The sequence below is a fragment of the Vipera ursinii genome (genome assembly GCF_947247035.1).
Source record: "Vipera ursinii genome assembly, chromosome: Z".
NCBI lineage: Eukaryota > Metazoa > Chordata > Lepidosauria > Squamata > Viperidae > Vipera > Vipera ursinii.
Genome location: NC_139517.1, coordinates 42,466,125 through 42,482,232, shown reverse-complemented (window position 1 = coordinate 42,482,232; position 16,108 = coordinate 42,466,125). Strand labels below are relative to the sequence as shown.

General features: G+C 37.6%; 1 protein-coding gene across 3 annotated transcripts in view; it reads right to left on the bottom strand.

Moving 5' to 3' along the window:
• The window catches only part of GPATCH8 (G-patch domain containing 8), a 113,496-nt gene that overhangs the window by 17,546 nt on the left and 79,842 nt on the right, over nucleotides 1-16,108 (bottom strand). For 2 of the 3 annotated variants that reach the window (XM_083378508.1, XM_083378510.1), the window contains exons 4-6: nucleotides 7,452-7,519; nucleotides 4,991-5,077; nucleotides 2,441-2,584 (exon numbers count right to left, since the gene is read on the bottom strand). In XM_083378508.1, the coding sequence (XP_083234634.1) occupies nucleotides 2,441-2,584; nucleotides 4,991-5,077; nucleotides 7,452-7,519 (299 nt within the window). Of the gene's footprint in view, nucleotides 1-2,440; nucleotides 2,585-4,990; nucleotides 5,078-7,451; nucleotides 7,520-9,430; nucleotides 9,473-16,108 lie in introns of all 3 variants that reach the window. The other variant, XM_083378509.1, reaches the window with a different exon arrangement.

Here is a 16,108-nt window from a genome sequence, read left to right as displayed (position 1 = left end):
GCCATCTAGAGGTTTATTTCAAGTGATCTGCTCCCTATTGGGGAAAATTTGGCCACAGGACCATCTACAGGCGTATAGTCCATAGTTTTCTTGTTATTTGGTGGCTAAAGTTGTTTGGATTTGCTCTGAGTTGAATTTTGACTGGGTAGGTCTAAGTGAGTTTCCAGAATACAGTTTTGTAAGATCTTCTGGAGTGTGTTAAATTTTGTGATTCTCAAGGGTGTCGACAAATTCCTTAAATGTATCAGTCTGGCCATCACCCTATGACATCCTGGCCCCTCTTGGGTTGATAAAGTAGCCCAGGAGCAATGAAGGACTGAGTCAATATGATTGTATCAACTTCTTTTGAGGGAAGACGATAGTAAAGCTGGATTTGAAGGAGGGAGTGGTATGCCCTTCCTCAAAAGGTCACTGCTGGACCCCTCCATTCTGAATAACTATTAGTTTACAATCTTCCTTTAAGAGAAAACTGTGTCAAATTGTGGCTTCAGAGGATCTTGGAGCAGGCCTGGCAGCAGGCCAGCCTTCAAAAGGAACTCTTCCAAAGAACTAATCAGCTGGACAGATTTGTAATGGAAAATAAGCTATCAATCAGTAAGATCAATGAGGGATGTAAAATCAACATCAACATCATGAACAGTGCAACCAGTAGAGATTCTTCAGAACAGACTGGCACCAACTGCAGCTTTTGGATATTTTTTATGGGTAACCCCAGTACACATTTCAGGATGTGACCAAAGCATAAACTACCTCATCAACTCTAACCTGCTCAGAAACTGTCCTTACAACATCAGCATTTGAGGTTCTAGCACCAATTCTCTGTAGGTAACTCAGAAAAGCATCCAAAAAACCCCCTCAGGAACCCAATTTCAATTTTCTAGTCAACAACAGTAATTCCTGTTAAAGAAAAAAAAAACAGATGCTGCTTTGACTTGTTGAGCTAAGACAAGGGTTGTCAAACTCAATTTCATTGAGGGCTGCATCAGCATTGCAGTTGCCCTCAGGGGGCTGGGTGGGTGTGGCCTGGGTGGGTGTGGCCTACTGTGTGGGCGTGGCTGGAGTGCGTGTGGCCTACTGGGTGGGCGTGGCCAGCTCTACATCGTTCGCATCAAGGGTGCCTATAGGGGCCTGGGCAGGAGTGGGACAGATCTCAGGGTCTCTGGCAGAAGGAGATGAGACCGGGGCAAGTGCCAAGGCATGGTCCACTGGGGGAGCCTCACTGTTCCTCTCAGGCCATGGGGGGGGCCCTGGATGGTGGTATGGAGGTCAAATGCCCAGCCCAGCCCTCAAGCACCCACAGGACTAAGCCCAGCCCCACTTCCCCAAGGTGGCGCCCAGTTGCACTTACCTCTTCCTCAAGGCTGCTGCTACGTTTGCTCTCCTTAGCCAGGTTGCTCATGATGGTATGAGGGCAAAGTCAAGAGGGAGGCCCACTCACTCTGCATGTGAGGAGACCTGGCTTTGTATCCAAAGCTTCCTTAGCAATAGGATCAGAGTCCCTCCAGAATAGGCCAGGAGGAGGGGGCAAGGGGATGGTAAAAGGACAGCAGGGCAGGACTAAGACAGGACTTCCCTCAGACCCTCCCTCTCCTTCCTTCCTTCTTAGAACAGAGTGGTGGGAAAATATTTGAGATGAGGGAGGGAGAAAAACAGGTAAGAAACACAGCTGGGGAAGTGTCATCCTTCGTGAGGAATGAGGAAATGCACCATTGCCTGGAAGTAGCCAGTATATGACCCTCGCCTACTTTACATATCTGGCTTGGTGGGCTCTAGGGGAGGGGATGCCATGAGAAACGTGAGAGTTGATGTTAACCTGCGCAATGCTGCCCAGCCCCCAGCCTGCCCAGTTTCAGCAGGCAGCAGGGTGCTCTCATCACACTGCCGAGAGGCTGAGCCAGGTGGCATGAATCTGAAGAGAAGCGCAACCCCTAGCCTGCCCGAAGTAGGCAGGGTCATATGCTGGCCACTTTCAGGCGATGGCGTATTTCTTCATTCCTCACAATGGGTGATACCTCCCCAGGGTGCACCCAGGGGGCAGTGCCGATGTGGCACAGGCCGGTTCCTCGCTGTTTCCAGCCTGCCTTGTGGAGCTAAGACTGAATGTATTTCAGCATAGATGACCAACACGAAATTGTACATTGGCTCCCTGGACCAGGGGCAAGGCACCGGGGGCCATTCCCTCACTGTTTCCAGGATGGCTTTGCAGGCAACATGAAACCACTTCGCGGGCCTGATCTGGCCCCTGGGCCTTGTGTTTGACATGTCTGGGTCAAGCTATAAATGGGATCTTATAAAATCAAGAAACATCAAGATGTAGTTGCTGGGGGGTGGGGGTTTAAAGGAAAAAGATAAAACATTAAGCAGATCAAAGGAAGTTATCACTGTGTTGGAAACTGACACTCATGTAGCACAAATAATGAAAGAAAAATATGCTTTTTACCTGTTTGTGAGCATGATCATAGGAATTTATGTGGTTGTCAAACTCTTGGTGTTTCTGATACTGCTTATCACACAGCTCACAGTAAAAATTGGCTCGAAGGTCTTCAAGTGCCTTGGCAATTGCCTTTTCTTTGTCCACGTACTCCTGCAAAAGCAAACGGAGATAAGCCTTAAACCCTAAGAAGAACTATCATCAAACAAAAATGACCAGGGAATGCTTTCATTACAATATTTAGCTTCCTGGTACAGGTCCTAAGCTCTACACTCACTTTTGTACCTTTTGAATAATTTTTACCATGTTTTCAAAGTTCAGCGGTGCAATAATAGAAAATTGATGAAGCAATTTTCCATTGTTTCAAGAAAGAATTTACAAAACAGCAGTTTTGTAGATATTAAAAAGTATGGTTTGACTTCTCGCTTTATTTCATTGAACTCACCCACTAAAGTTTACTACTTAAACAAAAATATTAAGTGTAATTCCCAGTTACCAGTCTACTTAACTCATTGCTGAGATAACAAACATTAAGCACTTAAAATTATTTGATACTAGTTCAGAGTACTTACAACCTATATTAGGTCATCAACAAAGTAAGCATTTTGGAGACAGGAAAATATAGTAGATTGATATTAGCAGTGAGACTTGTACAGATGAGGATGGAGAAGAAAGTAACTGGATAAGATGCTTCTTGGAGGATTCAAAGGAATGTCACTTGAGTTTGGCTAAAGAGTACAAAAAATGTCCCCAAAAAAGATGTATACACGGAGAGTAATTTGATTTCAACGCAATGTGATTTCTTACTTTCTCTTTTGCTTGCTACATAAAAGAACTTTTTTTTCAGAAATCACATTGCCAAAATCTGGCATCAGACTACCAACTGTACAATTTCAAACTATTTGGGAAGGAAAATTTCAATGAAAAATGTGTAAATGATTTCTTCTTTTTGTATATATTTTACTGGTATTTTTTAACATAACATAAATCATTCAGTAATTTGTAAACAGTATGTTGTCTGGGTAACATTTATAAAACAATTTTTAACAATTGATTTCTATAATCTATATTCCATATGTTAATTTCAGTTGATTTCCCCTTTCCCCAAAGTATCTTTCTTTGCAAACATTAGATTAAAACAATTCTCATTATTTTGATAAACAACAATTAAATATATAGTTTTTCCAATATTCCTATTTGTCATTTTAGTTGCCTTATTGTAAAAACTGTTACAGTGCTTATTTCAGCTTATTTCTTCCCCCAAATTCTAAATATTCTTACTAGTGACAATTTTCTCAACAATTAACTACATTTACATTGGTGGATTTAATTTTATTTTTTCCATATAAGCCCTCTCATACTTTTATATTTCTTAATCAACAGGTAAAAAGGTAGAAGGAGAAAAGAGGAGAGACACAAAAAAGAGGAGAAAAAGAAAAAAAAAGACAAAAGCACTGAAATACAAAAAATAACATACTACTTAAAATATGTATCCCTCCTAATTTAATATATATTTATTCCCTCAATTTCTTAATTCTTTTTGACCATAGCTGAGAATGTATTTAATCTATTTAAACTTTAAGCATTCCATTCAATAGATCTAATCATCTAATCCTTTAACTCTCATTCAAAACACATTTTATGCTTATCATCACATTTAAATAACTAAAGCGTTTACTTTGTTTAAATCATTTTAACTTTTTTTTACAGAAAGGAAAAAGAAAAAAACACATTTCTTTTTTAAGTATTCTCTCTGATAAGTCCCATCATCTATTTTCTAGACTTCCATTTTAATCTTTTTTCTCTGGCCATTGCATTTCTTAATCAGTATGTTTTGCTGCATCATTCATTTCCCTGTAAAGTATTTTTTCTCATTCTTTTCCTTATCTTCAAAGTTGCTTGGACGTGTTGAAATATTTCCCATTTGAATTAAATCATGATTTTTTATTTTATATGGCTCCATCTTTAAGTCTCTATCCTCAGAATTATGTTCAGTCATCTCTACTGTATTTTCATGGGAAATTTCTTTGGAGTGAAATTAAATTGGAGATAAGTTGATTCATACTCTCAAGGTTGTTCTGTATTTCTTTGTGGTTTAAAATCAGTCCTTTGAAATTGTTGCCGCTTATCATGTTTCCTTTTGTAAAATATTCATTGCTTCGGATTTGTTACTCTCACTTTGTTTACACAGCTGCGTTTTTTAAGAACTTTGACGAAACAGGAACCGGAAGTCCGGAAATGATTTCTATTAGACCTTAACACACCTAAAAAGCTGAAAAAACATGGCAACCCCCTTCAAAAAATTATATACATCATTTTGATAATGTCAACATGTTATTAACCAAACCAAATTAAAATGATTTATCCCATTTTGCAAATTTGCCTATACTTTAGGTGATACAGGTATCTTGTCATATCACAAAATCTTTCTTAGGCATGCCTGGCTTATAAAATCTGTACCTTACATAATATTAAATGATTCTACACTTAGATGTTTTAGCTAAGATAGACTACTACAATGGAAAATTCTTCATGATTCTTTAACTAGTTCAACAGTACCTTGTATTTTTGCCTGAGTTCTTCAGTATCTTCCTTCTCCACTTCCAAGACCCGCCTCCTTTCTGTGGCATCTTCAGCATAATCAAGCTATCAAAGCAGACAATTAGGTAGTCATACACATTGGGCATTAAAATTCAGTGAGTAGGAAATATTAATAAATAATAACGTATCTTATTATCTCAGTTTACTTCATCTGCAAGATGAATAAAAATGTGCAATAATGTACTAATTTACTCCTGCTAAAAATCTCTAGACACATTTTATTTCAAGAAAATCTGATCTATTTTGGAGCCCAAAAAGAGGACTGACTATTTTTATAGTAGAAACCTACTTTCTCCCTCAAGGAAAAAAAAATGTACAAAGTACATGCCCACTCACGCCAATTAAAAATATAGTGTCTTTTTTCTTTCGTATGCTGTTGAATGAAAACTTCCAACTACAAAATAAGATTAGGAACTTCTAAAGAAAAAGTATATATTCTGTGACAGGATATTAACTGCAGCCAGCAATTAATGATGTTACTTCTGAATAATGAAATTCCATTTGATAGAGAAAAAAGTAATTCCACTGGCTTAAGAAAATTGGGATGAGGCACATGAAGCCTTTTTTCTAATGAAAACATCCAATATCTACTTCAGAAACATTTGATGCAGTAACAGAAAGTTCCATGGTACATAACTCCCATTGATAATCCCTAAAAAGATGTTAAATAGAAAATATTTTTGAAATTAAAGAACCTTCTAAAATCTGGGAGTTGAACATACATCACTTTTTGAAGTAGTATAGGAAATTTTCCTTCTATTAATTTTGCATGGAGGAAAATAAACTCCAGCCAGCAGATCTGCCCATAAAAAAAACCTTGCCTTTTCCACTTTGTGATAATTTGGTTACCTTTCTCAAACCTATAACCTAATCTTTACATCATGTACATAAACTAATTCCACATACTTGCATGGCTGAATGAAAAAAATTCCTCTCACATTGAAATATATTTTCAAGGCCTGTGTAACAGCAGAAAGTGCAGGCAGAAGGAGCAGAATCCGAACCACCATTTTATTCTGCCCAACCTTATTTTAAGTTTACTAGCAACGTCAATCAGCTTATATTTTAAGAAAACAACCTTGTTCTCTATGAACAAGTTGTGATTTGATAAACGTCTTGTACTCTTCTGTGGCCATTTCAACAGCATATCTATACTATTTAGCTCAGAATGGGTTTCTTGGGGTGCTTCCTGCACATATATGAACATGCAGGTAGTCCTCAATTTACAACCACAATTGAGCCCAAAATTTTTACCGAGACATGTTAAGTGAGTTTTGCCCCATTTTACGATCTTTCTTGCCACAGTTGTTAAGTGAATCATTGCTATTAAGTTAGTTTCATTGTTGTTAAATGAATCCAGCTTTCCCATTGATTTTGGTTGTCAGAAGGTCCCAAAAGCTAATCACATGACCCCTGGATACTGCAACCATCGTAAATATGAACCAGCTACTAAGCATCTGAATTTTCATCACATGACCATGAGGATGCTGCAATGGTCGTACATGTGAAAAATGCTCATAATTCAGTTTTTTCAGTGCCGTTATAACTTTGAACAGCCATTAAATGAACTGTTGTGAGTAAAGGACTACCTGTATTGAGATAACATGAAGAAGTCTTTGCACAGGTGACATCAACCCTTAGAAAGAACACAATCTTTTGAGGCCCTCCTCAGAGGCCCTCCATCTCCTTCATGAAAACTTCTTCCAAATGTTCTGCAAAGTCTATTTAAAAAGTTCTACCATTATCTATGGATACAGGAGTTCTAATTTTCAGATGAGTTATGTTTCAAGTAGATTCTTTAAAATGCGCATCTGTTACAGATTGTGCCTGTATCCTGGGATAGCTAAAGAAGAGATTCTTTGTGTGGAAATCAGAAGGACTCTTTTCTGACCTAATGCTAGGATATCTGGTTCCATATCTGAAGAAGAGAAAGTACTGTTCCAATGTATCTAATAAATAAAACCTGCTGCATTCTTCAGGCATTAAATTACATATATTACTTCTGAGTGTGTCCTGATAGTAATGAGCTGAGCAAACTTGTTCTTTGCAAGCAAAAAAACCCAGAAAAAAAACACACCACTTTGATATATACAGGGGCCATACAGGCCCCAACTAATTTTTAAAATGTGCTTACATTAATTAAATGAGCTTTAATTGGAAACTCAGATTTGTTAATTGAAGTCTATTATACATTTATATTATACTGAAGCACTATTATTTCTTTGACCAAAAGATTCTTTCCCACTGATGCCCTCTATGTGCGTTGGATTATAAAATTCATAATTCTTGGGGTTTGATGATGAAAACTAGTCCAGAAGCACACCAGTTCGAGAAACATTTAGATACGTTTTATAATTTTAAATATGTATAGACACTTAATCTTGCCTGATACAAAGTGTATGTTGCAGGGACTACTTACCTCCATTTCCATCCGTCCCATGCCCATGACATCATATTTGACAACGATAGGGATGGGATCTGTTCTACCTGCAAGGGAATCAGATCTATCAGTTGAGTGAGTAGGACAGAATGATTATCCTCTGGTAAGTCGCTTTGTACACATTGGTTTGGGGTTGGTTAGAGATCTTGCCTTTGGAGTGCAGAGACCAGAAAGCTACAGAGAACCAAACACAAGCCATTCTCACAGCTTACAATCATAAGCCTACATATCCTGATTGCCCAGACCTAGCCTTATTTTCTCTTTGTTGCTTCTAGCTTTTGGCCCAAATATTTGAGCAAGTTAATACTAAAATTAATGATCTTTACAACTAGAAGATCAAAAAAATTGCAGAATGGAAAAGATGCATTCTCTCAGATCATAGGACACAGATTATCAATACCCACCAACACCCATTTAGCATGCAATTACTTCAGAGTTTTGGAAGATTAACCTTGATGTTAAAACCTTGCTAGACTCAAAATGGGCTTTTTGGATTCTGCCATATCCTTTCCTTATAAGCTGTGAAAAGGACTAGTTGCGAAGAAAACTGACTTTGAACTAATCAAACTATGCTGAAGATTCCGTATGTATTTTAATTCACTCATAACCAGCCAAACAAAGCAAAATGGGGCAGACGAGCACTTTGACTATCACAGCCTTTGGGGGGGGTGTTTATTTTTACATCACAACATGCGCTGTGAGTTGTGATGTAAGGGCACTGGTAAAAAGGAATTACTTACCTTATCTGGTGCATACCTTGAGTGAAAAAACAAAATGTTTACTTCCCTCATTATCAAACTTGGGGGGGGATTGGTGTTAACAATATTCCTCTCATTCAAAAATACATAATTATACCCTTGGGCCAAAAGATGTCCAAGCTTGAATCGTGATGAAATAACTGGACTTCATGTGGCATAACAGATAATATTTTTGAATACTTGAGCAATTGCATTTCTAAAAAAAACTGAGTTATTTTTTTTGACAAGTAGCCCAACTGACAAGACTGTACTTGGGAAATCCGAGTTCATGTCTCACTACTGTCAGAGGACTTATTAGCTTTGCCTCTATTTCTTAATTATAAAACAGGAATTGTAATTCCTCACAATATTTAACATGAGGTTTAAATAAAGTTTTGCCCTTGATGTGCCATTAAAATAGAAGCAAACCAATCCCCAATGTAAATTTAATTTGGGAATACGTTTCAACATTTTCCAGATTGAACAACTCTTCTAGAGAGAAATTCTTGCTGTATCTCAAATTTAGAAACCTGGGTAGGGTGATCAAATTTGTAAACACTAGCCATCTGTGAAAAAGCATTTTAAGTACAATTTTTATTTAGATATATATATAGATATATATATACACACACACATTTTCAGTAAGAAGGGTAGGGGACAAAGGGGATTTATGCCCAATTGTATACAAAACGATGACTGCAGTTTTGAGCAAAAGAACCACATTTGTAATACTGTATTTTAAATTACATACTTTTCCTTTGATTTTTACTATATTTCGATAGGAGTGATATTTGTTCTGTCCAAATGAATATGACAGACTCCTTTATAATATGAAGAATACATTAGTACTTTTGCTTCTTAAGGCAGTCAATGTTTTCAATTTCAATTATCTATTGAATTGTCATAGCAACTGCTAACAATCAGTATGTGCTTGGGAAAGGTGGGGGGAGATCAAGTTTGGACAGTATTAGAGATTTGGTATTTGAAGTGAATCTCCACAAATTTTTGGCAGTTCTAACACAAACATCCCTTTTGAGCATTAAACCCTTAATGAACAAGGATCAGACACAGAAGAGTGCATGAAGAAATGGAAAGGAAAAAAAGGGAAACGAAAAGACCAAGCAGAAAAGATGAAGGCTACAACAGAGAAAAGTAAGCCTAACATATTTGGTGCTCTGATGACAAAAAAGAAGTAAATTCAGTCTGAAAATTAAAAATTACCACTAAGTTTACCATCACCACAACAAGTCCCGGATCATTATGCTGTAAAAAAGAAACACCATTTGTTAGGCAGAAACTGTCAAGGGGCAGAAAATAGGCCCTATGCAGTAGGCAGGTGGGCAGGGAATATAGGGGAGGGGGAGAAATCAGACTGACACTAAGATTTCCACCCATCCCATGCCACCCTTTTTCTGGAAATAGTGTATGTTGAATAACACTAGCTTATTTTCAAGATGCATTCAGCATATAACTGATACTGAACATTAATGCTAAGAGTTTTAATAAACATGGCATTCATAATTTTTCATATTAAATTAGTTAGGGGGCAGGGATGGCTGTTTTGCAGTGTAACAAGTGCTAAGAAATAACTTTTTTTGGAATGTTCCCCAAACTTCTGATAATCTCATCCAAATAGTAAATAACATTAAATTGTTGAAAGCAAACACTGGACCACATCTGAGGAAAATTAAGGCTCTTTTGCATAGAGTATATATGTATGTACGTATGTATGTACGTATGTATGTATGTATGTATGTATGTAATTTATATGCCGCCTATCTTTCAAATAAGGTAATTCTGGGCAGTTTAAAAATTAGTAGGTTGATGGGAAAATACAACAAAACTTTCCCCCAACTGAGAACCCTCACCTAAATTAGTAATCATTCAGCTCTAAAATATATTCACTACTTCAAAAAAATTGACCAGAGTTCAATAATATGAATAAAGTTCAATTTTCCAATGTTTTGCAGGTCTGCATTTTAAAACAGCCAAGAGATAAGTAGTTGAATATTGGGCAAGTGGTACAGAGGGAGGGAATAACTATTCTCATCCCTCTTGCCAACATCCTTTCTCCAGCTGGGTCAAATATAAAGGGCTAAGCAGCTGTTTTTTAAATTCAGAAAGCACCACATGGCAAAAGAAATAAGTGACTATTCTAAATGGATTTATTACTATAATTCTAGTTAACAGCCTTTAGAAAAATAATTTTAAAGTTTCTGATACTGAATACTGCAAAAATAAACAAAACTGCAACATAATACATTTATTTTGGTCTTTATGTACCCTTTATCCCATTCTCTAATTATCACTATTGTCCTTTATCATTTAAAATATAAAATATTAAGAGTCATGGTTACAGGCTATACAAAACTCTTCTGAAATAAATTATACTAATATTATATATTTGTATTAAAACATACTTGCCACTTTTGGCCAAGAGCCTTAGAGGTTTCAATGTAATAACAGAATGTAAAAAAATATTTAAGACTAATAGAGAATAAAATGGGCAGCAATTAAAACAAGACAGAAGTGATATTGAGCAATGGCAACCCAAGCAAGGGAATACAATTCTGTTATATTTCTAGCAAGGAATAAACATCTAGATAGGTTTCACAACCATGGTAATTTTGTCCAATATATATACTGACTTAGCCTTACTTTAGAACTTAATTTCTCTTATCCCACTTGATGGAAAAACCCATTTGGGGTATTTTTACATGACACCATTTCAGACTTTGAAAGAAGTAACCAATTCTTGGAACTGAGCAGTATCTGATCAGATATTGTGTTAGCACTACTACCATAGGAGTAGTATTCTCCTCTAGTAGTAGATGCAAATATATTTCTAAGAGAGTGTTATGTAGAAATTGTAATATGCTAATCTGAGTGTGAACAGTTGCCTGTTAAGGATGAGATCCTACTAAGTTAACTTGTATAAATGTTATAACTGCAATTTGACCATCCAAGTAAGAAACCCACATTCAGAAACATTTTGAAAAAGTGCTATCATGTCTTTAAAAAGGCTGAAAACCCATTCCTAGATTATTAATCAAAGCAAAGCGTACATCATATACAACCTGTCTTTCTCACTCCCAACAATATTTACAAAAATACAGGAGCTATAGTAAGAGGGATAAGAGATATAAGTAGTATAATATTTTTTTAATATTGGGACAGTGTATGTGAATGAAAAGTTAAGACATTTAAAGGTAATTAACTGTGAGAGAAGTATGACTGAGAAGAATGATTTGAAGACTGAGGGAAAACTCTTAAATAAGAATTATGAAAACAGGACATATAGTGACTTAACAAATCACTTTTACAAATATAATCGAAACATAAGCCGACCAGAAAAGATGTTATATGTGGATGCTATAAGATATATAAGTAATATAGTATCTTTATAATGTATGAAATATAAAAATATTGGGATGGTATAAGTAAATGAAAAGTTTGGATATTTAAAGGTAATCAATTTTGAGAAAATTTGACTGATAAGAATGGTCTGAATATTGAGGGGAAATTAAGCATAAATAAGAATTCTGAAAACAGGATGCATAGTGATTTAATAAGATGACTTTTACAAATACAACTGAAATATAGTCAATCAGAAAAGATGTTATATATGGATGTCATTGTTACTTGTATAAATACAAACAAAAATCTATATCAAATTCTGAATGCATTGAAAATATTTAAAATTTTATCTGTCTAATGCTGACAAAGGAGAATATTATTGGAAGAAGAGAAGCTCAAGGAAACAAAATATTAATACATTGATTATGAAATTATAGAAATTATTGTTTTTAAAATATATGAACCCAGAAAACACGCTGTTTACCAAGTAAAAAAAATCAATAAAATATATTTTTTTAAAAACCAATTTCTATCTTAACTAAATTTGGGGTGGGGGGTGGGGGGTTGTTCCAAGGCTTAAAGTTTCTACTCCCTCTTTTTATAAAGCAATAGTCCTCAACTTACAATTAGTCACTTAACAGCTACCTACAACCTGGCTCTCAAATTATGGCTGCTGCAGTGCCATAACTATCTCTCCTCCCCATCCCCAAAGTTATCAGGTCCCTGCAAGCATATCCTTTCCCCAATGGCTCTCTGTGGCCTGAAACTATTTTTTCCACCCTACCAACCCTTAATATTCTCCTCACTTACCTTTGGAAGAACTTTGAACCCTTCCACAGAGCTGGAAAGGGTCGCTTTGTTGCTTGGCTATATGGCGCAATTCCAGCCCTTGGACAAACCGCCCCATGTTGCTGCCTTAAAAGGATTTGCAGTGCTGCAGAAGCTTTCTATAACTTCTTGCAGCACTGTGCAACCTCGTAAAGCAGCACAATGGAATGGTTTGTCTCATGGCTGCCATTTTGTCCTTTCCCATGATCCAATTAAGAAACCTAAGTCGAGAAACATTTGGAAAAAGTGGTATTATGCCTATAAAGGGGCTGGAAATCTTTTTCAAATTGTTCTGTCTTGCTGTCTTAACAAAGTTAAGGCCTATAGATTTCTAGAAGGCTATGTAGACCATATTCGCAAAGCAGAAGGTCTCTTTGTCCCTTGACCACATGGTGCAGTTACAGAAGCAGGCGCAATGTTTCCAGTGGCCAAATTTCATTCTGGTAGCTGTAAATATTGCTGTCGCTTCTGGAATTGCATAACATGGCTATGTGATGAGATTATCTATTTCAGTGCTCTGGAAGGCTTCAGAGTGCTTCAACAAGTGAGGAGGAGGGTGTATGGCCTGATGGGTGGGAATAAGGTTGGGGCATGAGGAGACCTGATGGGAGTAGGAAAAAGCCTGTGAGGACTCAAGAGGCAGAAAGCAGAGCATGGGGTGTCTTGGAGGATGGGGGAGACCTTGGGAAGGCCAGGGCAAGCAGGCCAGGGCTGTAACTAGGTCTCCATCCCTGAGAAACCCAGTGCTGCACTTAACAATTTGCTTGTTTGTTTTACAATTGTATTGGGGAGAACTGGGATGGGGGAATCATTAAGTTTGATGTTTCACTTAATGGCCATCGTGACATATGACCATTATGAGGATACTCCATTATGGTCATAGCTGGAGGACTACCTGTAACTGAGTTGGATGGAAACTAATCAAGGAGAGAAGCAAGCTAGAACTAAGGAGAAATTTTCTGACAGTTAGAACAATTAATCAGTGAAAAGACTTGCCTCCAGAAGTTGTGAATGCTCCAATGCTGGAAGTTTTTAAGAAGAGACTGGACAGCCATTTGTCTGAAATGGTATAGGGTTTCCTGCATGAGCAGTGGGTTGGACTAGAAGACCTCCAAGGTCCCTTCCAACTCTATTGTTCTGTTCTGTTTCTTTTACATTCAAACCAATGATTCTGCACTTTGTGGGATAACTTTTCCCACTAATGTCATATAAATATTAGAATGAAATAAGACGATAATTCTCTATGGCCAGTATAAGAGTACAAATTCATTTCCTGCCCTCAAGCTAGGCCTCTTATCGACCCTAATCCCCAAGTCCAAACCTAACCAGACAATTTGAAAGAATAGTATGATTGATAGTACCAAACACTTTCAGAAAATCTAACAGAACAAAGATATAGTGCTTATTTTCAGTTTTCACTCCAGCATAAATAGCCCATCAAAGCAGCCTTGGTCTCCAACTAAACTAGAAATCAGACAAAACTGGGTCTAATATCATTTATGAATTAGATTTATCAATTCACAATCCATTTTTAATGGTTTTCTGATTACTGAATATTGGGGGAGATGTACCTCATGAGATAATCAAGATTTTTTGTGAGCTGTTAACTGAAGTAGAGCCTTAAAAAAAGAAGCAAGTTTCACAAGTAGAAGGATATTTGATGCTACAAATCTATTTTAAAGTAAGTTTTTAAAGCGATTCTGCAGATTGGTTTTATCGCTGCCTATTAATCTTTAAACTCCATTCAGTGCTCATTAACAAAGACCCTTCAGTAATTTACAAAAGAAATTTTAATCTGTAAGAAACTTAAATAAATACAATGAATTATTAGAGAATTAAAAAGTGTATCACAGAATAAAAAGTATCAAATGAATTTAAAACTATCTTTAAAATAGCATATGGGAAAGTAACTAGTATCAGAACAAGTCTGAAATAGCAATTTATTTATTTATTTATTTTATTACATTTATATACCGCCCTTTCCCGAGGGACTCAGGGCGGTTTACAGGGTAATTAAAAACCAAAAATACAAAAGTTAAAAACCAAATTTAAAAAAGATTAAATTTATCCCTGTATAAATAAAACCCCAATTAAAATAAATTAGTCCTCAGCCTGGGCCAGAGAGCTCGAAGAGCCAGGTCTTCAGGCCCTGGCGGAACGAACGGAGGTTGGGGGCAGTCCTCAGCTCCACTGGCAGCTGGTTCCAAAGGGCAGGCGCCCCCACAGAGAAGGCCCTATCCCTGGGTGTTACCCGCCGGCAATCTCTTACCGGTGGCACCCTGAGCAGACCCTCCCTGTGGGAGCGCACTGGACGAAGGGAACTTGATGCCGGCAGCAGGTGTTCCCTCAGATATCCCGGACCCAAGCCATGTAGGGCTTTATAGGTCATCACCAGCACCTTGAATTTCAACCGGAGGGCAACCGGAAGCCAATGCAGCTCGCCGAGTAGAGGTGTTACGTGGGAGTATCGGGAGACCCCCATCACAACTCGCGCGGCCGCATTCTGCACCAGTTGAAGCCTCCGAGTGGTCCTCAAGGGCAGCCCCATGTAGAGAGCGTTGCAGTAGTCCAAACAGGAGGTCACGAGCGCATGAGTGACTGTGCGTAGGGCATCTCGGTCCAGATAGGGTCGCAACTGGCGCACCAGGCGAACCTGGGCAAAAGCCCCCCTGGTCACGGCTCCTATACGGTCTTCAAAATTGAGTCGTGAATCCAGAAGGATTCCCAAGTTGCGAGCCCTATCAACGGGGGGGGGGGGGTAACACCTCACCCCCCATCGTTAGAGATGAAAGCAGGCAGGCAGGCAACATTACTATATAGGTGCTTTTTAAAGGGAAAAAAACCCCTCAATCCAGAGACAAAATGCAAGATTTGCAAAACTCACATTTCATTTTAATATGGACTTTTTGAATTTCCATCTTTTCAATGAGAGATTATTTAACAAGTACAGTGAGTGAAAAAATATTTGATCCTTGCTGATTTTGTACGTTTGCCTACGAACAAAGAAATGATCAGTCTATAATTTTAATGGTAGATTTATTTTAACAATAAGAGACAGAATAAGAACAAAAAAATCCAGAAGAACGCATTTCAAAAGAATTACAAATTGATTTCCATTTTAATGGGTGAAATAAGTATTTGATTCCCTATCAATTAGCAAGATTTCTGGCTCCCAGGTGTCTTTTACACAGGTAACAAGCTGAGATTAGGAGCAGTGCTCCTAATCTCAGTTTGTTACCTGTATAAAAGACAACTGCCCACAGAAGCAATCAATCAATCAAATTCCAAACTCTCCACCATTGCCAAGACCAAAGAGCTGTCCAAGGATGTCAGGGAAAAGATTGTAGACCTACACAAAGCTGGAATGGGCTACAAGACTATTGTCAAGCAGCTTGGTGAGAAGGTGACAACAGTTGGTGTAAATATTTGCAAATGGAAGTTTGCAAATGGAGTTTCAATGATCAAGGGAACTGTGAGAAATCAACCAGAACTACACAGGAGGATCTTGTCAATGATTTCAAGGCAGCTGGGACCATAGTCAGCAAGAAAACAATTTGTAAGACACTACACCATGAAGGACTGAAATCCTGCAGTGCCTGCAAGGTCCCCCTGCTGAAGAAAGCACATATACAGTACAGGCCCATCTGAAGTTTGCCAATGAACATCTGAATGATTCAGAAGAGAACTGGGTGAAAGCGTTGTGGTCAGATGAGC